General features: G+C 42.3%; 2 protein-coding genes across 4 annotated transcripts in view; one reads left to right on the top strand and one right to left on the bottom strand.

The window, feature by feature from the left end:
- The window catches only part of MCM9 (minichromosome maintenance 9 homologous recombination repair factor), a 57,323-nt gene that overhangs the window by 17,710 nt on the left and 14,009 nt on the right, over positions 1 to 25,604 (top strand). For 2 of the 3 annotated variants that reach the window (XM_075087518.1, XM_075087517.1), the window contains exons 6-8: positions 545 to 670; positions 1,973 to 2,092; positions 24,699 to 24,873. In XM_075087518.1, the coding sequence (XP_074943619.1) occupies positions 545 to 670; positions 1,973 to 2,092; positions 24,699 to 24,873 (421 nt within the window). Of the gene's footprint in view, positions 1 to 544; positions 671 to 1,972; positions 2,093 to 2,251; positions 3,316 to 24,698; positions 24,874 to 25,604 lie in introns of those variants that run through there. The other variant, XM_075087519.1, reaches the window with a different exon arrangement.
- On the bottom strand, positions 10,938 to 22,310 carry ASF1A (anti-silencing function 1A histone chaperone). Its single transcript, XM_075087516.1, has 4 exons — positions 21,819 to 22,310; positions 18,073 to 18,188; positions 13,416 to 13,592; positions 10,938 to 11,356 (listed from the first exon to the last, which is right to left on the bottom strand). The coding sequence occupies exons 1-4, from the start codon at positions 21,925 to 21,927 to the stop codon at positions 11,144 to 11,146; spliced, it is 615 nt and encodes a 204-aa protein (XP_074943617.1). The 5' UTR covers positions 21,928 to 22,310; the 3' UTR covers positions 10,938 to 11,143.

Genomic DNA, 25,604 nt, shown 5'->3' with positions numbered 1-25,604 from the left:
GGTTCAAGACGGCGCTGAGAAAATGAGCCATGCTATGGGTAGGTGCACAGGTTTAGGGCAAAATACCTCAAGTGCTAGCTGTTTTCTTAATTTTCTCGAAGGTACAGCACACCAGTTTTCAAGGGGATATTTTGAAGTGTGGAAACTTTTAAGTTTTATTCTTCATAGCCCCTACACTTTAATCTGTGAAACAAAAGAATTAGCATGATGGTATTTCGTTAATGCCTTTTGTTGTGATATCCTGACCATACGTTCCTTAAATTGTGATAAGATTGGGTTTGCTGCTTGTGACCATGGAAGACTTAACTTCTTTATCATGAAAGAAGTTTGGATCAAGCAACTGTTTTGGGTCCCATTTAAAAAATAAAATAATAATTCAAAAAAACCTCCTTCCTGCCCTTTTCCTCTTGTTCAGGAAGCAGACCCAAATTATTTGTGAGTGTACCTAGGACTGTGGACATAGGACTGAAAGTGTACATAGGAGTTGATGGGAAATCCAAGTTTTACTCTTAAGGCTGAGTGCCATTTTTTGCTCCTGTTCTAGGGAGGAATGAAATTTTGGCTAGCTTATGTCCTCAAGTTTTTGGATTGTACCTGGTGAAGTTGGCTGTAGCCATGGTGCTTGCTGGTGGTGTACAGAGGACTGATGCTACTGGAACCCGAATCAGAGGTTAGTATTGTTTCTAATAGTATCACATCCTTTCTAGCAGTTTTTCCCATGCTTGTCTTCGCCCACATCCCTCCCCCCTCCAAAACCAAACCAGTAAGCTTTCAGAAGCGTAATGGTCCCATTTTCTTGAGTGAGAACAATTTTTGATTAATGCTGAGTATTCTTCCAGAGTCTCAGAAAAATAAAGTGGGTGTCTAGACTTCCTCTTTTTATTTTAATTCTTCCCAAATAAAGCCCAGTAAAAGCAGGCGTTCAGGATTCCATTAGGTAGAATATTAAAGGCAGTTGTTTTACATAAAACATAAACTCACTTCTTATTGTATAAGTGACGTTTTGAAATGATTTCTAGTAGAATATCCCCAGCAGTATTTGGCATCAAAGGATGGAATATTAATGCTTCCTTAATGTGGATCACTATAGTACATTGAAAGGAAAAATTAAAGGATTCATTTTACTTCCAAATGCCAGACTTTTCCGTCTGTGATTGTCAGCACATCTCACTTAATTCTGTTACTTTAAGTTATTTGCCTGCTGATTCTCCTTCTGTTGTTATTAAATGGCAAATATGCCATGTGCCAGGTGGTACGCAGGTCATAATCTATGTAGGCCATAATAGTTCTAAAATAGTACGTCTGTACATCCAAATACAGGATTTTCTTAATGTTAAATAAGCTAAATAATGTTACAGACTTTTATTTGAATTGAAGTTGTAGAAATATTTTGTAGAAGACAATGAAATAATTTTAGAGCGCTTCAGTGAGATTGTAGTAGCCAAATTATTTACTTCTGTAATTGCACTGTTTTGATATTACTAAATTGTGTAACTAAATTGTGTAACTGTTGGCAACGTAACAGAATTAGTTAAGAAAAACAACCTGCTGCTGATGTTTTTAGTCCTTTTCGCAATATTTTAAGTAACTGGGTAGTGGAATGGTAACTAAACCCTGGTATCCTTCTGTTTCATGTGCAAGAGCAAGCTGAGTCTGGAAACGAGTATTCTAAAATGTAAGAACTCACATTATGGGAAGTGTGTCAAACACCTGCCAATACTTTTATTTCATATTTCATTGAAAAATATTTCATTGTAAATGTTTGGGTACAGTGATATGACTGGGTGCTTTTATTAAACTATTTATCGCACCCAGTAAATAGTGCAGTCTTAAACAGAATTACATATTGTAATGTGTATGTAGTACTAAACGTTAGGTGAATAATGAGGAGTATAATCTAATTCAGAACATTTTGTGTATACCTTTCTCTGTATATGAACTGTCTACTCCTACATCAACGTTTTCCCCCAAGGTGAATCACATCTTTTGTTGGTTGGAGACCCAGGTACGGGAAAATCTCAGTTTCTCAAGTATGCAGTAAAGATCATACCACGGTCTGTGCTTACTGCAGGAATTGGATCTACAAGTGCAGGTATGTGCTTCTTCACCTGGAAGGATTTACTTTTGTCATGGGAGTATGTTTATATAGAGGCCTTCTACATATATGAATGTGTGTGCTCAGGTTGTGTGAGCACAGCTGAAGCAACGCACTGCTGCGCAGGCATGTGAGGCTTGACATGTCTCTTTGCAGAAGGGCAGTCCTGCCCCTTCTCTGCATCAGTGGAGCAGTGTGGTGAGCTTGTAACAGGGACCCTTACAAGCCTCATCCAGAGGCCCCTCCCACTGCTTTGCTAGCAGAGGATGATCTGGACTGGTATTTTTAGTGTTCTTCACAGCTATGACAAATCTGACATCTCTCCAGAGCTCACACGGTGTAATGGGCTAGCATCGTTTGGTTTCTCCTGAACAGATACTCTCCTCTGTTCTGTTGTTTTATATGTTCTGGCTGGGTGCCAGTTTGATTTCTGCTTACTTTTTGGAAATGCACCTCTGTGCTGAGGAATTATTTCCAACTCATAAAGATGGTTTCAAGATGGTTTTGGAAACCAGGTTGGTTTTTTTGTTTGGTTTTTTGGGGTTTTTTTTTTGTGTGTGTGTGTGTTAAATTTTTGTGTGTGTCCCAAATTACTTTATTTGAGCAAACGACGATATTACTAGTACATTCAAAATAGCAAAATAATTAGGGACAAACCCCAGTGTCCCAGCTAGCGTGTGCAACTTGAGTGTTTCTCAGATAGAGCTGCTTTTCATTTTATGTCTGGCAAAATAGCATTATTTATACATGGGAAAACCAGATAATAAATCTTTCTCAGTTCCGTAGCTATGTGCCCGTGTGTATACTGAGTCTTCTGTACCTGTGGAAGTAGAACGTGATGTTGAACATATACACTCTTGTGTGCAGGGAACTTGTTATGGAACACATATGCCTCTTGTTTTCCATTCAAACTGTTGACAAATAGGTCTGGAGAGAAGCCAGAGAGAACATTTTGGCTCAGCATAACCTTTTTCTCTACCTTTTGTTCTGTGTTAAGAGCTGAGAACAGGCCACATAATTTAAATTTTGCTAGGGGACTGACAGTGACCTGGAGTGAAAGTTTGCCATGCATTTCAATATGACCTTGCCCACTTTGGTCAGTAGTAATCTCCCTGTGTCAGCTACTCTTGTCCTCTGATGTTGCTGTTGCTTTCTTTACCGCATCTCCCTCCTGAGCTTCATTTTCCATATGATCTGGTTTCCAGCTCAGCTATGATAGCTAGGTTCAAAGACATTTCCCTGAAAACTAATATTGTAGTTTACAAGCTTACTGTGGTATGTGTGCCATAGAATCAGCTGTAACGATGTATGCAGATGGAGTTTCAGCTTCTGAAAGGATTGTCTTCAGGTCTTCAGATTATCTACATTTCACTTGAATATTCCTTATATTTTTAAAAAGCTTCTCCCTCTCCCAATCCCTCCCTCCCTCCTGAAATCTGACAGCAGGTGCACGAAATTTCCACCTTAAAATTCTTTAGGACCCTTATCACAAGTTAAACTTGAGTCCCTAGCAAGAAATCTTATTAACTCTAGTTTAATTTCAGGAACCTTGCCTGGGCTAGAACTGCTGGACTAAAGCATTAATTTCTAGCCCAGGAGTTTGGACATAGTTTGAATTAGTTCCTTTGCCTTCCCTGTGCAAGGAGTGTTTACTTATGAATATGTTTATAACTGTACCTAACATTTTGTCAACTTTCTCTTCATGCAGAAGCTCCAAATTATGAGTTTAGAGAACTACTGTTGTTTTACTTTCCTTGTTGTAATTGCACACTTCAAATTAGTTTCTGCTTTCTCATGAAAGGAGAGTCCCAATGCACGTTTTTCCCTCCAGTGTACAAAGACAGAATCCCTAAATTCTACTTTCAGCTACTTCCTTACTTTATATAAAAAGCAGTCTGGATGGCAGTTTAATGGCTGGCTCTGGGATTACTGTCCACATAGGCCAAAAGACACACCTGAGATTTGCTAAACCCTGGAGAAATGCTAAAAGCTGGCTTACGTTTGGATTCCTCGTTTAAAGAAAACTGCCAATATCTAACCAACCATTGGTAAGACCTTGCGCATTAACATATCTTGTACCCTTTACCCATCTGGTACTGTTTTAGGGCATGACCTATTATCAACTGTAGAATTAGAATTCTGCTTCCAAAACTGTCTGTCATATCAGTTTTCCCTGGGTTTCTGTACAAGCATTTATTTGTACCAGAACAGCATAATTAGACCATTAACGTTCTCCTTGTGCCAAGATTCTGTCTTTCCTGCTCTACCTTAGGTATCACATGCTTTGAGATTCACTATGATCCTTTAGGGACCTGCAGTGTCATGTGCCCGCTGCAGCCCATTACCCTATCCAGACTTAACTGGAATTGCCTCACAGAATTTCAGAAAATAGCAACCTAACTCTGCAGCTTGATTTGCTGTTGGGCACCTGCTCTTTCAAACAGATTCATCAGATGGGTTTTGCCTGATGCAGAAAGTTTGACCCAGGCTAACAGCCTGCTTACTTGTGCTAGTGAATCGGTAGGGAAGGTCTTCATCTTCCTTATCTCACCAACAGGCTCAAGTCAACCACTTGCTGCAAACAGCCCTTACAGATGACCAGTAATTTATTCTCTATTGTGGGTAAAAACATAACTTTACCTCCATTCTCTATATAGCATTTCTGAGTTTGTTTTATTAGGTTGCCTTTCTTGCAAACACTTAGTAGAGATTTTCTGTTGAGAATTCTCTGCGAGTTTGACCTTTATGAGGAACCAGGGCTTGTTCCTCCTACATATTTTTAATGAAAGTTGGCAGCCAGAAGGCCAGCCCACATTCAAGAACTCAATGGCAAAAGTTTCTTTGACTGCTATAGGACTTTCTGATTTGTACATAAAAGACGGGGGAACCATCTGTCCCACTGTCTGGTTCTGTCTACACAGTGCTTAGTTTTTATAAAGGCCTGGTTCATTCTCTCCCCCAGACTGTCATCCAAGGATGACAGGAAGTCATTCAGGTATCTTTAATTTTTATAAATTGAAACATAGTTTTCCAGAAAAAAAATGAGACTTAGCGAAGTTTAACAAATTCTCTCTGTTGGTTCCCACCTCACAACTGAGTTTAACTGACTGTTTTGCAGTCCCCAGAGCCATAGTGCTGCTTGTGCATAATTGGATGAGGTAATCACTAGTAAGAAAATATTTCATTTTCCCTTGGAGCTTGAGATCTGCAGCAATCGACAGAATGGTGTGTTTGACTCCATAGGGAGAAGGACAAACACATGCCTGCTGCTGGGTCTAAGCTCATGGACACCTGAGCCAGAGTCATTCTGCTGCTTCCTGGTGCATATTTGGCTGCTCAGATTTCTGCAAAGTTTTGTTTGGTCCCTCCACAGATGGACTGCTTAAAGAATTTTGTGAACTGTATTTAGAACAGCTTGTCTAAAAATCTGGGAGACTATCAGCTGTTTCTCCAGCTCCAGTTCTGTACAATATGCCCTCCTGAGCTGTATGAAATACAGCCTTCTGGCCTCTCCCAGCACCTACAGAGCCTCGAGTACTGCCTTTTTTGCTGACATTTTGCAACATCTAACATTGTCCATATCATGCCAACAGCTGTTTGCTACTATGGTTTTTTTCTTTTCATCGAAGGCAACTAACTCAAGGGGAAACAACCATTTCTGTTTTTCATGGTAAGCCTCTCCTTGCTAGGCAGGCTTCAAGTGCCAACAGCTGTCTTTCTTTTGAGCTGTTAGGGACCAATTTGATGTGGCTGACATGAGCCATCCAGTTATGGCTGTGAATAGAGTGTGTGGTGTCAGTATCTTAAGGTACACAAGACACTTGAACTGGAGACATTTTTCCCTGTTTGTAGATCCCCAAACTGTCCTTGGGCATTCCCTAGCTGATGCAGGCCAAGGCAGTGCCAGGCAACATGCGAACAGTTTACTGCTGTGGATCCATACCTGGCCCTCATCAGGTCATTAGTAGAGATGCAGCCTTTAGGCCACTATTTTTGGATCTTCACTTCTACCACAGGATTCTTCATTGCTTTCCTGAATATTCATAAATGTACATGAACTTGAAGTATTTTCTTTCAGCATGTACCTTGAAAATATTTTCCTGAGAGCATGACTTCATTGGCTGTTCCTTAAACAGTTGGTCCTCAAGTTGAAGAGGCCTTAACTCTGTAGGAAGTCTGCTAGACTTCTTGAACAAATGAATTTTGAAGTTGTGATCAAACCTTATCAGAGAAATGCCATGTCTGTAACAATGTCTTCTCTTGCAGATCCTTAAATTCCCTTAATTTCCTCTCAGTAACGTTTCTCCAAGACAGGGATTACCTTGACTACCTACAAGCAAAAGATTATTTAGCCAAGTAGGTATCTGTCTTCAGAAATTCTGGCCTGTTCATACATCTGTATCTGAAGACCTGTAGTTAGGATGGACAGGAAATACAGCAGGAGCAACATCTTTGTCACGTTGGCTGGAGGTTTCAGGTCTTACGCACTTCTGGCATAATACATCCAGGCAGGCCTTCATGAGACCTTTTTGTGGTGAAATGGCAGGCATTTCAAGCAACAGATTTTTCGACAGATGTCCTGTGTCTTAAGGATTCCCTTTACCATACCATAAATCTGCTTCTTAGTTTGTATCAGTGTAGGTGTGCCTCAGCTTTCTTGTGAGATAGGGCAAGCTGGAGGACACCCTTATGTTGAAAGGTAGGCCTCCTTATCTTATGGTCCAGGGGTGTTTTGGAGGGAAACCAAAGAACTACTTAAAAGTTCCTGACATTTCAACTAGTTCTTAACGCTGCTGTTAACGTGTGGCTGTTGTTTCTTTCATCTGGTATAGCCTTTTTGCAGCACACAGGACTCCTTCGATTTTCTCTACCTGCAGGGAGTCCAGTCACATCCCTCATGCCATGGACAATGAGTACCCAGCCATGCCTCCCATGCCATGGTTACCAAAAGTTGGAAATGTTGAAGCATATCCTCACTCACTCCCCTCCTGAAAGGGCCTTTGCTTTCTAGATTCCAGATCCAACCTGGGTTTTGCCTTTAACAAAGCCTCCACAGTGACTCCAGCTGGCTCTTCCTTAGACATTCTTCTTTCCCTGGACCAAAAAAAAAGGCAAAAAAATCCCTCCACTTGCCTTCTGCGGTCTAGCTCTCCTATCGCACACTACAAGACCAGCTCTTAAGAAGCAGAACTTTAACTGGAAACATAAATACAAATGGGAAGGCCTAGTATGAGTAGTCCCCCACATGCTGCCAGTCCTTATAGGTAGTTGTCAGTTTTGTTGCATCTTCCCAGTCGGCACTGAGCAGAGCCTCTGGCTAACAACAACAGAATAATTCACCCATCATCTCTGGACCAAAAATGTGTGGCTCTCAACTAAACAAACAAAACAGCAAAAAAGAATATGCAAGCTTGTAGACCACTGTGCTATGGATAAGGGGTAGGGTAGTTAAGTAACTATGTGAAGGACCTCACGCAGCTGCCCAGGCAGAAGCCACAAGATTTAGGTAACTTTGCACTTTTTCTGTCTCTGGTAAATAAGGATTTGCCAAGACTGTATGTGGTGTACACAGGTGTTTTGGTTTTTTCCCTTTTTCTTCCCTACCGCCATTTTCAGATGGCAGTGGACAATCCTGGTACAGCTGCCAGCAGCTAGCATCCAGGCTAAGCTGGCTTCTAGAAAAATCAGCAGCTGAGGCCCTACAAAGGAAAATAATGGACTTTCAGATCATCAGATCATCAGACTTGCCTTTGTGACTTTGTCACTCACATCTCAACAATATAGCTTGTCTGGTGAGCTATAAACTAAGCTATTGTGGTTACTGTAGCAAACTTCTGAGTTGCTGCAGTCTTGAAGATCAGTAGTAAGGGTTGGCTTTTTCCGTGGAGCTTTGCAGAGCCAATGGAGAGGTTAAATGATGATGGGTCCATTATGATGTAACTGGAGCCTTTTTGCTTGCTTCAAACTCAGAGTGTCATAGTAATTCAGACTGAAGGTGATGCATGAATAGATCATGCCAACTGTAAAATGGACAAGTTTTTTCAAGCCAGACATTTAAAAAAAAAACCACCCCATGTTTTTCAACCCTAGTTACCTTGTCTCATCTGTTAATTTCTTTGTAAATGAAAAACCCCTGATAAGCATTACAACAGTCTTCTAATGGAATTGAGTCAGTCTAGCTGAGGTAAAAATACAGTGAGATACATCGCCAGTCCTATCAATAAAATCTGTCACATTCCCTTGCATCTTGGTGGTCTCTGCCAGTGGAGGTTCGTGGGAAGGTGAACTCATCTTTTGACTGTGAAATTGTAATGCTGTGCTGTCTGTACTAGCTGTCTGTGTCTCGCGCGTATAGCCCTGCCCTCTCAAAACTTTTGGAGATCAGGGAGGAGCCTTTACAAAGATGCCTTATATGCACTGTATCTTTTAATACCACTAAGGTTGTGCTGTGACGTTGCATGATTATCAGACCTGAAGCCACTGGAGTACTGGAGTGTGGTTTCTCAAATTCTGTGTCTCTGTAATGTAAGTTTGCCAGGAAATGTGATATTCAGGAGATAGTGTGTATGGGCTGTTAAGATCTGGACAAAGTTGTAGAAGACCTGAGAGGTATCCAGTCTCTCAAAAAGCACAGCAAGTCCATTTCTTTTGCAAAGATCATGAGGTGTTCTCATAAGTTATGGTGGTTGTTCTTCAATTTTCACCAAGCACAGTAGGGTTATTCTTTTTCCTGTAATTGGTGGGTCAGCTATATCTAGGATGTGTTATCAGGTAAGGTGGTGACAGCATCATGCCATCTGGCCTAGCTTGAAGTTTATTGCACCCAAGTTCACATGTGCAGTTGACTTTTTATTCTTCCTTAACAGAACAATAGATCTTCACTTTCTAATTTCTCTAATTTGTTTTCTGGGTGACGTAGTTTTGTAGACTCTATTTTGTAGCTGATTCTGCAATAGCAGCAATACGGTGTGCTCCCGTCACTTCGTGGCGTGTGCTTCTAAGAAGCCTTCATGCTACTTACAGATGGATTCTCCTTACAGCTTGTACTTTTACTATGTTTTCATTTGAATCTTCAACAGATGCAAGGGTTTGAAATACTACTACAGTAGCCTTGGCTCAAGGCAGACGTCATCCCTGCCAATCTTTCAGCAGATGACTAAGTTATTTACATGGTTACATTTAAGAGAGATCTTAAATAGATTTATAAATAGAACAAATAAAGTGCATGAAAGATCTCAGTGTCACTGTAAACCTTAAAGATGCAACATAATTGAAAAACAAAAGATCTTCTGTAAAAGTTCACATAATTTCAGCCCTCAAGTGAAGCAGCTGCTGGTTTTGGGGGACTGATTCTTTGTGTTGTCATACAGATATTAGTGTGCTAATATTTTTAAATTGCCAGTCATAATTTTAAACAATTACAGAGATATTTTCAAGAGCTCACATTAGAATTAGGGTTCCAAATATTAATGGATTTCATTAATTTGTTCAGCTACCGTATGTTCTGTTGAGTTTTCATACAAGCAAAACATGTGCATGTACATTCCTTTCTTATTTAAAAAATACATGTTAGAAATTCAATTTCATTAACGATGTGGAAAGACTGAAGTACTAACTGCCTGGGACATCTTCATCCCTATTAGAGAATGCAGAAAGAGAAGAGAAAGTGTTCTATTTTTATTCAGAGCTATACTGTCAGTCATTATGAAATTTAACCTTTTTTTAAGGGCCTGGAACCTACAAGCTTTCACAGTTTGGGCAGTTACTAGTAACTAGCAGAACTATATTCTTGCAATCTGACATGACAGATTACAATTTTAAATGCACATACAGTCACAGTAAACATGTAAGGCTGATGAGGATTGGAAGGAATAACTCAATTGTTAGTGTCATAATAATGTCTTAAGTTTTTACAATTTACTGCCTAGCTCTATCTTCAAGGATGCCTCAGGTAATAGGAATGTCTCAGTGCAAGAGCTTCAGGGCAGGCAATGTCTTCTTGAGTGTGTCATGCCTGCCACAACAGGGTTTGAATCTTGATTTGTACCAGTGCATAGGATTGCCTTAAAGGGTAGAGAGAAAACAGAAAAGTTTTAAATTCCAGTTGTTTCCAAAAACTGAAAGCAAGCATCTAAACTCCTTATTACTAGTTAAAAAGACTACAAGAATAAAGCATATCTGAAAATAAACATACCAACCCAGCAGTTGTACATCATAATCTTGCAGAAGAGCATTTTTTTGGATACTCATGCTATTCCTTTTGATGCTTAAATTTTCTGGTAATGACTTGAATCCTTCCAACCAAATGTGCACACTATCAGAGTGGCTGAAAAAGGGTTCTTTGCTGCAAAGAACCCAAATTCACACGAAACATTGCCCTTAACAAACCACAGTTTGACTAAACAGCAGCAGCAGATTTAAAAAAAAAAAAAAGTCCTAAAATCCAAGATAGCAGATGGTAAATCTCAAATTGTATGCTTTAAGTAACAAGCGTGTGCCTTGAAAGGAAAAGAAGCTTGCACCTAAAATTATACTGTGCTGCCTGCTTTCACAGCAAGAGGACATTTTTGGACTTTTTTTTTTTAAGCGATACTCTTTTCTTTGCACTTCGTCAAATGACAGTTTCGTTCTTCAGCTGCCATTAAAGGGCACTTCATATTTGGCAATCTGGATATCAGAGATGAGGACATGGCATGTATTCCTTCATTTTGCCTGAATGTTTTAACTTTCAGATTTTTAGCTTTTAATAGTGCTTACAAAGTAAAAGGTGGGGGGGGGAAGGTATACTTTTATCAGGTTTGGTTTAGACCACATAGAATAACACATTAGAGAAAAAAGGCAATTACTTAAAAATAGTTGTATTTATATTCCACAATTTGCTCAAATACTGGTTTGTGTTTTTTTTTTTCTTTATAAACTTTCTACAGGATGTTTTAAAAGAAGTTCTTCACATTGCTTGTCAACTATGTACTTATGGAATTTGAGGGAAATAGTTCTGGTTGTTTTTACAGTTTAACACATGTACAGTACCAAAGTGATGGTGGTTAGTCACATGCAGTCCATATGAGATTCTAACATAACATTTAATGAGTTTTCTGATGTTGACCACCCCTTTGAAGCTGAAGGTAATGCATCTGTAGAAAGCAGTGACTGTAGATTTGGGTTGCTGGTCTCTGCATCTTCCAGTTTTTCAGTGTTGTCCTCCCAATTAATGTGGAATCTTGTGACTCTGGGATTAGATGCCAAAATATTTCTTTGAAGCTGCAAAAGAAAGTATACGGATTATGTAACATGTACTTCTCAAACTGGAGCTCACACGCAGATTTTCTTCCTTTTACTCCCCATAACCTTGTATGTGTAAAACAATTTGTTTAGAAAGGCATTTCATATAAATATGAATCTATAGCTACTATCTATAGATCAGAAACATGCTTACAGAAACACACCACTCGTTCATTTACTCTGATATTCTATTCAGAAAAATAACTGCTTTCTTGAGAGGATATTTTAAACTGTTCTGTGAGTTCAAGGCTGTACGAGAACTCTGCAAGAAAAGTTCAAGTGTTTATTATTTTAGCCAGCTTTTAGTAAAGCAAATGACTACCCCACACAGATTTTGCAAACAACTACTTCATAAAATTTTGCATCAACTTTATGGTGTTTGCAATAATTCTATCAATTCCATCAACTGTCTACATTTAGGAGTACACCCTTTCCTTAAATTACCATGCTTTAGATTGATTTCACTAACTGAATTTTAATTTGTCTACTAAAGCTTTAAAAGTAAGAGCATTTCTTAGATTTGGAAAATATTATTATTATTGCGGCAGTGGACATGCCTAGACAGTCATATATTTTATTCTCATGGCTGGCCTTCATTTTCCTTTGAAAACATACTGTATTTGTTTAAGCATGCAGCACAAAAGAAAACTATCTCTTTTTCTTAATCTTTCACCATTTTCAAGATAATATATAGTTACCTCTGGAGGATGGCAACTTACCACCATTGGCCACTCAGTATGAAAGTTAAGACTGATCACAGGAAAAGTTTGCTTTGGTAGTAATACTGTTTTTATTCTCAAAAAAAAGTGCACTCATTAAATACTTCCAAACCCCTTATGCAAACTAAGACGACCAATTTTTTTAACCTAGTAGGATCTATTACCCATCTATTACCATTGAATGTTTAATAACATTCTATTCTACTTGTACATTTAGATTCTGTCCTGTAGTCACATTTAGGACTTTTTATACAAATACATGATAGCTTTTCATGTTCTTTTTCGTAGAAGCAGAGTTAGCTTTTTGTATAAACAAATCAGAATTAAGACAAGTAGTTCTAAGTATTTCAAATCCAAGTGCTTAAAGGAAGTCAACGTTCTGGCATTCACACCCAAAATAACAAATAAGTATATGATTTAAATAAAAAAGGAATATATTATAAATTTTAAGAATCTTCAAAATTAACAGTAATTTCAAATTCTGATAACATACTGAGCCCTGAAAAGTAAGTTAAGCTTAGAAAATCATTAGCAACTTTTAAAAACCAATTTACATACCAATTCAGTTTAGTTACATTTGAAGATCAGTTTCAGGGACTATGGGGATTATCCTCTCTACCAGACATTACAGTACATGCACTATCCCGTTCATTTCTTCATCTATCCAGTCATATAATTCATGCAAACTTGATAAATAAAATTTCCACCATCACACAAGTTTGGAATGTAAGCGTGTACGCATGTTCATCAGCTTTCATAAAGAGAAAGCCCAACTCCACAAAACCTTCCATGAAAACAAACCCGGATGTTGTACAGAACCTTGTTGGTTTGTACAGAGTCTGCCCGTGTAGAGTATTTCACAGGATTTTGACTAGTTCTTCATCTTCAATTGATCCTTCTCAAGGTATTAGCTTCAAAATAATTTTATTTCCTATCATATTTTAATTCTAGCCCTGGTTTAATTTTTACCATGAAGGATTTTTTTTTTTAAAACTTAATCTGTATACTTCCTTGGTCAAGTTGTCCATTGATTGGATAATCATCTGACCTGCTCTTACCAGGTTACCCCCCATCTTCTCTCATTTTATATGTAACTTATTCTTCAATTTATTTGTTACTGTTTTGCAGAAACTGCAGCTCTAACACTAGGACAGCTGCATAACAATTGTGCACTTCTTGTTTGTCCCCCCACCTTTTTTTCCATTACTTGATGCCTCATTCCATGCACTTTATGGAACCACTTGGGGTTCGATTTTGTTTCTTAAAAACCTTTCTATAAGAATACCTTTGATACATGACTATAACAAAACATGCCTTACCTTAGAAAAATCTGGCTTTACTGGTGGATTCTCTCTCAGTTCTGTTTCGGTATATTCATTGTTTACATAGTAGCCAACTCTAATAAATTCTTGACCTCGATAGGTGCATGTAATTAGCACAACTGTTACACCTACTGCATCTGCATCTGGAATAAGCCCTGGGTTAGGTGCATCAGCCTAAATGTGAAAGGGAAAGATGGATTAAAATAAAATTGATACCGCATGCCTATCTAGCAAGGGTAGTCTGCTAGATATATCTTACCTAGTATGTCTTTGCAGCTGGGTAGTGACTGTATTTAAAATTATTCTTCAGGTTAACCAGAAAATATATCTGCCTTCACAACAACATCAACCCTGAATTTAGGGCACTATCCTCTAGAAACAGAAATACAGTAATACTGTGTGCTGACATTTCTCATGGGTGATAAGACAGCTTTGATCCAAAACAGCTTTTAAATATATTGACCAGCTGAACCGTTGTTAGCGTAACCTTTTGTTCTAACACTAAGAGCCCTCCAATTCTGCAGTGCCATTGTTCTCCAGCCCATCTTGATAATGTAGTAGAGTTAAGATTTTTTTAAATTTTTTTTGTACCTCTGAGGTTGAATTGGTCCGTAAGGGTGTTTTTTAACAAGACTAAGCCATTAGAAATAAGACTGCAATTTATACTTCAGCAAAAAGAGCAGGGACAGGCTACAGTGAGCTTTGAGCTGTCCCACACATTGCTAGGAAAGGAATAGACTACTCTTTCTCTTGCCTCCTTCCACATGCCTACGTTTGTTAAAATGTATGCAGCTAAATGCATCATCACTCTAAGACATCTACATACTTTCAGCCAGGATGCAATCCTACTTACTAGACAACTCTTATATTCTTCCTCAACTTACCACAGCTCTGCAGTTAATAGTCAATAAAATTTGCCTCGCAAAATGTGGCTCACATCAGTCCCTTAAAATGCTTCCTAACTACACATTTATTGATAAAATGTGGTGCCTCATTCTGCTGTAGGGTTTAAAGTAACAGCAATCTAAGCATAAATGGAACAGCTTCATATTTACAATTTTACATGAAGATCTGAAGCCAACAATAAACACCTGTGTTGCAAGTACAAGTTGATATTAACAACATATGTTAGAATGGTTCAGATGTAACAAATCTTGCCTTAGGACACAGGACAAATGGCATTAATTCCTGCTGTCCCTCTGATCCCTACTTTTCTCTGGTATTTATGTGTTCCAGGCCCTGTGCAATTTGGGAGCTAGTGGTCATGCATCACTGGCTTCTGCTCTTTGCTACTTCAATTCTAAGCCTTCAAACCAGTCTAGCTTTTTATAAGAAGCTGTAGGCACTTTGAAGAATTAGATGAGTCAGACCTCTCAGGTGCAAATACACCAGGGGGAAGAGAAGCAACCAGGGAATCAGGTAGAACACAACCTCCTCCAGCCCTGAAGGGAACAGAAAATGACCAAATGGCTTTACAACTTGCATAGGGGAATAGAAAAGATGACCAAAGAATAGGAAAAGTGTAGAAGCTTGAAAAAAAAAATAATCACAAGAACTGCCAATACAGATGAAATTGTTACTTTAATTCAGTAATCTTGTTCCAACAGTGCCCAGCACCATTTGGTTACTTTAAATTCCACAGTGGGCAGTTACAGAATAATACATTGCAAAAGAACACTGTTCTGTTTAACCCCCCATGAAACTCAGCTCACACCTTAATGTGGTGTTCTAGTTCTTCCAGGTTCCCATTGTCATTTTGTGTCCTGTAATACCCTATGATACAGTTGTGAACCCAAGGAAGTACTCTGTTTTAATCCTACTTAACTCTGAAGCATTGGTTTGCTGAGTGGAAAAGACACTGAACAGCATTTAAAAAAATGGTTTTCTTTTCTCAAGTTTTGAACTTCCTGTCTTGGGTGTCAAACCTCCTAATTGCCCAGGAAACACATGATCATACACAGGTGGAAGAAAAAAAAAAAGAGCTTGGTATGACCAAGTGATAAGTGATTTGCACAGTTGCAAATAGATATTTTCGTAGGCAGAAAGAGGCAGTGGGATTAACTTGTGCATAAAAAAATAAATCAGTCAATATGCTGTTCTTATGCTAGAAATCACTTAAGAATTTTATGAAATCACTCAGTGTGTATGTTGTCTTGAATTATCTTGGTTTTCCACATGATATATTTATTCACATAGCTATTACTGCAGAGTAGCAGAGTTAGTGTAAGGTCATATCCCCACTTAAAGATAGTAAATTATTTATATGTTTATATTCTCAAAAACAAGTTTCTGTGAACTTATTACAAATCCCAAGTACACAGAGAGAAGGAATCAGGTTTCACTACTTGTACCTTGGTATTTAGAACCAAACAGGCCAAGCTGTGGGCCTTTAATATTGAAATCTTTTTAGTTTAAAAAAAAAAAAAAAAGACTGATTCCTTAAGTCTAAAAAGCACAATAATTTTCCATCTTTCTGTGCATAAGGGTGACTTCCCAACCTGATACACAGTTTATTTTCAGCAAAGGCAGTTCTACCATCCTTGGTATTTTATCTGTGTGGTAGTCCAGTATACTTGCTGTTTCAGCCATTTTCTTCTTTAGAAGAATCTACAGCATCTTATTAGCTGGAAATTTCATACGCTTCCACAAAGGTCCTTTCCTTGTGCTGTCCCTAGCATACACAATCTCTTTTCTTTATATTATATGCCTCCCACAGTTCAGTGCTTTGCACCTTTCTGGCCTTCCCTTGCTAGTTCTCTCCATTTCCCAGGCTGCTTCAGTTTGGTGAATGAAGTAGCTTGAGTCACCATCAAAGGCTTATTGCAGCACTTCGGTTTCTGGTGGTCTCCCGTGTACACATTAGTTAAGTCCCACCCTCACCTGAAATCCAGTGCTTTTCAAGTCTAATACACTTAGACAACTGTAATTCCATAAGAAGAGTGACGCTTTACTGTAACACAGGAGCACTGACTCTTACAGCACCTGTTCCAATCCAAGCAAAATGTCTACATACCTGCTCCTGATTTAGCTGTAGCGTCATTTATAACTGGGATACAATCTATGACCCCATCCTACAGAAACTGCAAGACCAGTAAATTTAATTTTCAAGGCTTTCCTAATCATACACCCAAAACATGCCTATTTAGATGCCCACCTCCTGCTCCTTCCCATCGCCATCAACAACAAATCTTTGTAACTTAATCAAGGACAGTGCATCTTTTAAATTAGAAATGTAAATGCCAGCCATTTCTCTGGATATAGTGCTACAAGGTAGTCCCTCTGAGGGTAACAGAGGATCACCTATTTCTGACCAATTAATGCCATAAGCTATAATAGCTTGATAATGGAAGAACTGTTAATACATGATGCATTTGTTACACATCTGCTTTATTTTTAGTGTGGAAAAATTAGGCCCAAAACCAAACAGAAATGTTTCAAGACTGATTTGCATATATGTGGTTGATAAATGTAACCTCCAGCCTCAACCATTCCTCTAGCCTGTCATGTAAGAAAAAGAAATTTCCTGGAACTTACAGGATTATTCAAGATGCCTCACAAATGTTGATACTATTTTAAATCAGTTACAGTAACTGTGAGAAATAAGAAAGTGTATTCATTAGCACTTTTTAAATGCTCATACTCCAGCATGCATTTGCCATTAAATCGTTAAGTGAATTTATAGTATCTGGGAAAGTATCATGGTTCTTATACAATAAGCAGTACTTGGTTTCAGTGTGATTTTTCTGCTGATGGATTTTGCTCTCAGTTTACAAGACAAATACTAGTATTTGATAAATAGAGAAAAAAGTGAGCTAAATAATAATTTTGATTAAAAAAAGCCCAAACCACAAAAACTTCCAGAAAAATTTAGGTTAAGTCTACTTCAGGTTTCTTCTCTCTTGCTGACTTAGAATGGAAACCAGAATAGGCCATAGTAAGCCCTCTTAGTGCTGCTCTTTGCCTGTTTTCTTTCCCTTAATTGTGCCTCCTTAGTAACTTTTGGCTTTAACAGTAGTATTTTACAGGACTGTCACATGCTCCAGAGTTTGTTAGACAGTCCTGATCTACACACTTATGTCCCAAATGGCTGCTATCTACCATTGGAATTCTGTCTCATTTCACAAATTGCTGCACTTTGTTGCGATTTAGCAGGCTTAGCCAAACGTCATGGTTGACCATTTACCCTGCCAAATAGAAATGAACTCTTGACTGTTCTGGCTGAGTTTTATAATTAATTTGTTGGCCTGATCTTCTGATGTTGTTTACATTAACCTTGTGCTCCTGATTGTCTGAAACTGCCACCAGCTGCAGTAGAGTTAAGCCTGATGGTGCTAGTGTAAACCAAGTAACTGGCACCCTTGATTACTGAGTGATCTACAATATATTTATTGACCAGTCTGGTCAAAATTATCAGTAGCTACAGGAACAGTGCTTAGATCACTAGCTCTAATTATCAATTTCGCAAGCAAAAACACTACAATGGAAATATTGGGGCGAGAAATGTCAGCTCATGAACAGACTTTAGAGGAAGGTGTATCATAACTGAAGTATTTTTCTAGCTTACCATTATTTTTCAAGTGCCTCTTAGTTTGATACAATGATCTTTAAACAAATTCACACAACCCTTTTTAAGACACAGTTAAATCAAACTTACCTGAAATACAAACATGTGTCTGCCCGCAGGAACAGGTCCTACTAAAACAGAGTCCAACACCTGGTCATACTCTTCACTTTCAGCAGAACCCACATAAATTATTTTCCATTCCAAATCTACAGCAAAAAAAGAATTAAAAAAAAATCATTATTTATCATTACAGTTAAGGATCTTCCACACTTGCCTATCTATGGTTTTGTGTAGCCTAAAATTGCTTCTTTTGCAACCGGCCTAAAGAAATAAGGACCTGTCCTCACTGGAGAAATTTATCTATGCCTGCCCCAGTCCTCAGGACCAGACCATCCCGCTCGCTCTCTCTCCAGTCAGTTGGTACTGCAGGAATCCCTCTATTTTCACAGTCATGTTAATTTTTGTACCCTATACTGAGGACAGGGCCCATTTACTTGTTGGGAGCTGTGTTCAGCATTTTCTTGAAGTCTGTCAGAATGGCTGCAGCACAGGGATGATGCCTACGTACACCTGTAATGCACTGCGTGCCTTGAACACTGACTTACCTCCCAAAAAGAAATTCCCAACCTCCATGTGTACATCTCACAGCTTAAATGATACAGATCATGGAAGGCAGTTAATTGAATCAGACAACCCACTGTGTAAGCACCAGGCACACTAACTGTATGCCCCCATTCCTTCATGTGTAACTTGTGTAACCTAAGAAGTATGTAAAATTGTGAGAGCATGATTAGATCATATTCTCAAAGATGTTGGGTTTCATACACATCCTGAAATGCAAATACAGGGAAAAAAGTAAACACAGCATTTTGCTACTTAAAATAATGCACTAAAATCCAACATTTCTTACAATTCAGTTTTTTCTAACTCACCCTCTCCACCACAGGTGTTTTAAAGTTAAAACTGCAAATCAGTACGCAATTAGCTCTTCCTGGGCCAGCTTTTGACTTTTACTTTTTGGTTCAAAAACATATGAATACACACACACAGAACTAATCTTAAAAGAGAGGTTTTGGTTGTTTTTTTTTTTTAAACAAGAGGAAAAAAGATCACTATTATGGAAGACTATGACTTTTTTTTAAAAAATGAAACTTGCTTCAAAAACTGTACTGTAAAAACTTACATGGTATATTTAATATTTTTTTCTTGAACGATGTCCTGATTGTCTATGCAAAAGCACAAACCTTTACCCTATTACATTTACTTTATTACTATACTCTGCAAAATCCAAAGGTCTGCATTATGGTTTCTTGATGCAGGAGTGGAACTAAAGCATAGAAGAAGCTTGGCACTTCAATAGAACTTGGCTGCTTTAGGGTTGCAACTCTCTCTCCTCATTAATGAATTCTTGTCACTTACCACGTTTATCATCAATGCAGGTTTTGAGGATCTAAGTAACACAATTAACAGGGCCTGGGAAGGGATTTTACTCCTCTCTACGGCACAGCACCATTGGCCAGCTGCTTCTGTATCAGAGGTTTTGTTTACCTTTTAAGCATGTAGCACTAGCTGCTAACAGTACTGCAGACTACTCATCCAGGACAATTAAGGACCTCTTTTGCCAGCATCTGCACAATTTAGCACACACAAGATGTGAGGACTTCTAGGCTAAACTGCTTAAGATGATCACACCATCCTGTGCTATTATTCTAGAACAGTGTAAGAAGTGGTACTACTATACCAGTAGTATTTAGTACTAGAAAATTGACTTTTTTAAAAAAAAGTTTTGAATTATACAATTGATAGTGATCCAAATGCTGTTTAGGTATCTTGATATGTAATAACTTAAAAAATAAAAAGGGCTAGAGTTTATGAATTTAAAGATCAGTGCTGCACAGCACTGTTTGAAGAGAAAACTGTACAGTGAATAGACATATGAGCACGTGGAAGCTAAGGCAACGACAGCAAATACTTCATCAAGTATAGAAAGACTACGCTTAATCGTATTTTTAAGTGTGAAAGATAGCAGTGCTCATCCTGAATTTATCCTGTAGTCTAACTTGCATTTAGGTAGGGGAACGGAACTGAGAATTTTGCGTTAGACCATCTAGAGTTCTTCTCATCCCGACTGTCCGGAATTAACTCCAAAGCACACCCAGAGAGTGAGGAGCACGCCGCGTAGAGCCGTGCACAGCTGAAGGCGAGGCGCAGCGCCGTGTGCCGAGCCCCGGGGACGGGCACTGCCGCCCGCCAGAGCGGCTGGCGCCGAGGGGCCGGTGCTGTGCCCCAGGCGAGGCCAGGCTGACCCTCCGGTCAGATGCAGCCCGGAGACGGGCACGGAGCGCGCCGTGCTGAGGGCAGCCCCAGCTAACCCGCCAGGCAGCTGCAGAAGGGCAGGAGGCTGGCGGCGGAGGCCCAGAGAAAACCCCAGGCTCAGGCGAGACTTCCTCCCAAGTTCCCGCCAGGACGGCCGCCCCGGCCCGCGACGGCGGAGCGGGGCCAGCCGAGCCCCACGCTCTGCGGGCAGGCCGCCACCACCCACAAGGAACAACTGCTGCGGGACGGGCCAGGGCGAGACAAGGACTGACGGAGAAATAGCCTGCCGGGCGTTACCACCCGCGAACCCCGCTTTTGCCGCCCCTCAGGCCGCCGGGTCTCCCCGGTGAGCAGGCGGCGTCGGTCCCCTCCGGGGGCCGGGCGGCTGCCCTACCGCGCTCCTCTGGCAGCCCCAGCCGAGCGGCGGCCTCCCTCTCCTCCCCTCCTCTCGCCCCGCTGCCAGCGGGCAGAAGCGCCCCGCTTCGCTTTCCTTCCCCTCCTAGCGCGCCGCCGCCTTCCTCGCTCCGCCGTTCAAAACTCCCGCCCGCGGGGCGACGCGCGGCCTCTCGGGGCGACTCCCGCAGAGCGCGGCCTGCCGGCGGCCCGGCGGGCGGCGCTGCCGAGCGCCGCCGAGGCGACGGCGGTTCGCGGCCCGCCCGGCTGAGGGGAAGGCGGGAGCCCGCCGGCGGGCGGCGCGGCGCGCCCCTCGGCAGGGAGCACGGCTGGCGCCCCGAACTCGGCGGGGAAGGGGGGTGGGCGGGCCCCCCGGGGCGGCTCGGCCGGGGCCGCCCCCTGCTCTGGCGGCAGCCGGTAACTTTCGAGTGACTTCCAAAAATAGTGGCTGGCGGCCGGCCCCCTCCCCCACCGGCAGGGCTCCCGCAGCCAACGTGCCGCGCAGTACCGCACCGTACCGGCCCCGCGCACCCGCCGCGCCCCGCCGAGCCCGCCGGCCCCCGGGGCCGAGCCCGCCCGCCCCTGCCTCCGCGGCGTTTTTTGGTTTTTTTTTCAATTTTTTTAAAGTATTAAAATGGAGCACGAGGCCAAGCAAACGCCTGGCTGCGGAGCGTTTTCCGCGCCCCGAGTATCGCCGGGACGCCGGCGGCGCAACAGCCCCCCCCGGCCGCGGGGATGCGCGGCGGCCGAGCCCGATTAACCCTCTCCCTCTCGCGCTCCCCCCCACGCACACACAAAGCTGGCAACATGGCTACCACCACTCAAACAAGTTCCCTCGCAACTTGCAGCTCGCCTCGGCGATGGCGCGGCGGGGAGACGCGGCCCCGGCTCGGCGGCCAGGGCAGGCGAACGCCGCCAACTTTCGCCGGGGCCGGGCTCGGCCGAGACGGGTTTTCCGCCGGCGGCTTCGGGCGCCGACGAGCACATCCCTTCGCCTCGGCACAGCGATGCGGCGAAGGAGAAACTGTTAAATTGTAGGTGCAGGCCTATGCAAAGTTTAAGCCTTAAAAGCCCCGAAACTAAGAGCCCGGGGTTATAAAATCCGTATCGGGAAAAGATCTACTCACCTTCCGACAGGTCCTCTATGCACTCAAATGTGATTTCGAACTGGAAAGGGTTGTAGAAAGGAGAAGGATTATCCAACACCACTACATTGTTCACCTGAACCTTTGCCATATTTTGAAAAAACCACAAACAATAGGAAGAGCGTGTTAACGCAGCACAATAAAGTCCAGCGTGTTGGTTTTCTGCGACGCACAAACCCCCGTGCCAGTGTCTGAGCGAGGCCGCGGAGCTCCGACTTGCAGAAACTTTTTCTTCCCCCTTTTATTTACACCAGGAACACTCCACACTGTTTCCAGCTTTCCTATTTCACTAAACTACAGCCCATTCTGCCCTGCTCGCCGCCAGCGCCCGCCCGGATTGGCCGCACGCCGGGCTAGGGCCCTCCTCCCCGAGCAGGGCCGCCGAGCGGCAGCAAGATGGGCTCCGCCGCTCCCGCTCGGCCCTCGCCGCCTCGCCGCGGCGCCCCCGTCCGGCTCGCGGGAGAAACGGCCTGCCAACGGCCGCGCAACCACGGGCGGGGCCGGGGCGGGCGGAGCCGGGGCGTGCGGGAGGGAGGGAGGGAGGGAGCGAGCCCCACCGGGCGGGAGGCCCTCTTCGTCCCTCCTCGCCCCTGGGGCTCTGCCATGTGCTGTGGGGCTCTGCCGTGTGCCATGGGCGTTTTATTAAGGCTTTATTATTATGATCATTATTATTATTATTTGTTTCTTTTTCTGTGCCCAGGGCGATGCAGTGAGCAGGTTTCCCTGGGGCTGGGTACTGACGGGGTCCCAGGTGTCAGAGCCACCACAGCTCCAGGCTCAGGCTGTGGGGCTGTCCTCTGGGGCCATCGGCTTGCAAGAGGCCAAGCCCTCAGGGGAGCTGTGCCCTTCTGGTCAATCCTGCAGCGCCCAGCTCTTGGCTGAAGGTGGTGAGCCAGGAGGCAGCGTAATGGGCAGCCTGGCTGGCACCTCGCCTGCTGGGGTGCTCCCTGCATAAAGAGGGATTTGCTGGAGGGGTGCTGGACACCCCGGGTGCGGACAAACTGTCTGCATGGTGCTGAGTTCTGCCACAAATCCACCTTGCTGTTGCAAGAGAGGTTCACCCTCAGAGGGGCTGTGGAGGGATCGGAGCATGTCTTTTATACAGTCGTGCTGTCAAGAAGCCACCCCATTCCTATATTTGTAAAGAAGGGCTTAGGTAACTGAAACGAGCACATATCCATGTGCAGCAGCAGGAAGCCCAGAGAGGAGGCCATCTTGTGTGGCAGCAGGAGGCCTGTAGAGAAAGCCATCTTGTGGCTGCCACACACAAGGGATCAGGAGCAACGTGCTGCAGTTCACATGCGTCCTGCCTCTGTGGGCTGGGAAGAGCACAAAGTGTTCAGGGCCTGGCGGGGGAGTGGGGGTCAATTGTGTACCCTCACCACAGAAAGAGATTCTGTGTGGAAATAAATACACAGCCAGGCTCTAGTAATATCTGCGGGGAGCCCTTGAATGTGGCGGAATATGCACAGCAAAAAGGCATGTGGGAGCCACCTTCCCACCTGCATGGAAAGGCCGAGCCCTGCTGACAGGAGCAGTGCGCTGCCAGATCTGCAGCGGGCGAGAACGCAGTGCTGAGGCGCAGAGGCCCTTGCTCTTCAGCAAATCTTCAAGCCCATGTGCGGTTTGGAAAGTAGATGATGCTTTTGGGTTGTCATCATCTGATACCTGCCTGATCTGTTGCTCTCTCCGCTTTTTAATAGCGTTCTCCATATGTCTGGCACAAGGCTAGAGGTTATTTTGCTTTTTTGTAATTCTATAAGATTGGCTGCCCAAGCTGTTCAGCGCAGAGTCCAGGAAACCAGGAAAAAATGGACACAATGGAGGAGATTGCTCACAACATGCTAAAGTACATGTTATGTTATCAGAAAACATACATTTCCAATAACTTTCTGCTGACTGGGAATAAACGGCTACTGTGGTGGGCTGTGCAGCGATGAGAAGGCCTCAGCAGCCTCTCCTCCCTGAACCAAGGGAAGTTGGGGCGAGAGGGGTATTCTTGCACAGGTTTTGCCATAGCATTCCAGGAGATTTTAGGCTGGTTGCAGCTTGTCAGCTACAAGGATATTTTGAGCTCATCACTGGAGTGAAAAAGGAGGGCTAAAGATAGGGAAGAAGCTGGGAAACAGGGAATAGAAAGTTTGAAAGGAGCTGCACATACTTGATAATGAGTGGCCGTTTTCACAGTTGTGCAGAGTTTCTGACCTGCCGTGCTCCCAGTGTTGTATCATGTGTAGATTTACTGATCCCTGCTGGGAACTTCCCCCCCACCCCTCCAATTTAATCCTTGGGCATCTTTGAATTTTAATTTTTGCATAATGCTTAGAGGAACCCAAATTCTCGTAAAGAAATTTAATTGCCTTAGCTTAAAGTGAGAATTTTTCTCCACTTCCTGGGGCCAGGAGTTGAAAGACACCTGAAATAATATTTTTTTTCCAAACTTTGTTTTGCAGCTCCAAATATTTGTCTGTTTTAGTAGTTGATGGGGAGGAGGAGCTGACTGGGTCCATTCCATGATTTTGTGATCTTTGCATTTGTCCTAATTTTCAGTTTGATCTGGCAGATTTAGTCTCCTTACCCTGATCTCTTTTCTTCAATTAACAAAGTCCTAAAACAAGTCACTGTCGAACATGGGAAGCTTAACAGAATCTGCTCCACAGATCCAGGCTAATCTGCCGAAAGCTAGTGGGATTTCTTACCATTAGGTGTAAAGTGAGTTACATGGTAGAGGTATGTGGTGGATCTAACTTGCTGTTTTGCTTTCTGCCCATGGCACACCTGAGTGTGCCTGGTCCCTTTCTATTGCTCAAGTGCACTCCTGCATTTTAAGAAAAAGACTGACTGAAGTAATTGATTGTTCAGGTTTGACAGTGACTGCTGTGAAAGACTTTGGGGAGTGGAACTTGGAAGCTGGAGCACTGGTGCTTGCAGATGGAGGCCTTTGTTGCATTGATGAGTTCAATAGTATCAAAGAACATGACAGAACCAGTATCCATGAAGCGATGGAGCAACAAACAATCAGTGTTGCAAAGGCAGGGTAAGTGGCATGTTAACATATGTGATAGAACAACATAAGATCTTTCTCTTCTAATTACAAGTTGGAGGGAGGTTTGTCATGCTGATTAAATATATCTGTTTTCTTTGTTGTACTCAGTAGTTTTGTTCTCAGCAGTATTAAACTAGATGAGTCAACATTTCAAAGGACGGTGCACTGGGCCAGAGGTTGCAAGCAATCACAATAAACACATACCCTCTTCACTGTTGGGTTTTCAATATACCACTGTAGACCAGGGCACTTTTCTAAGAAGACTTGGTGTTTTTTTCCTTCTCCATTGCTGTGAGTGGTGATAATAATCATAGGTGAAATGATGAGCTTTGTGAAACTTTTATTGGAACTCAGAAAGCAGGACTTCATTTCTCCAAAATCCAGTAACCAAGAGAATTCCAGGATGCTGAATTTTGTATGTTAGGCATGGCACAAATATAAACTCCTGCTTACTTTCAGTTCTTCACTTTCTTTTTCATAGTATGTGTTCAAATCTGCTTTTTCCCCCCCTGCCACTTTGATCTTTCAGCTTAAATCTCATTCTGTGAGTCATATGCAGCTCTTGTCCTGGCCCAAATAATTTCCTGGCTGGTATTGCTGAAATCTCTGCTGCTCAAAAGGCATCATTCTTTCCCTGTTCTTCCTTGTCGCTTTCAAATCAGCTCTTGCTCCAATCACATCTTCTTGGCTCCTCTAATGGATCATGTCCTTTCCTTATGCTG

The sequence above is a fragment of the Phalacrocorax aristotelis genome, chromosome 3 (assembly GCF_949628215.1).
Source record: "Phalacrocorax aristotelis chromosome 3, bGulAri2.1, whole genome shotgun sequence".
Taxonomy (NCBI): Eukaryota; Metazoa; Chordata; class Aves; order Suliformes; family Phalacrocoracidae; genus Phalacrocorax; species Phalacrocorax aristotelis.
Note: the sequence above shows the minus strand (reverse complement) of the source record. Positions and strands in the feature narration are given on the sequence as shown.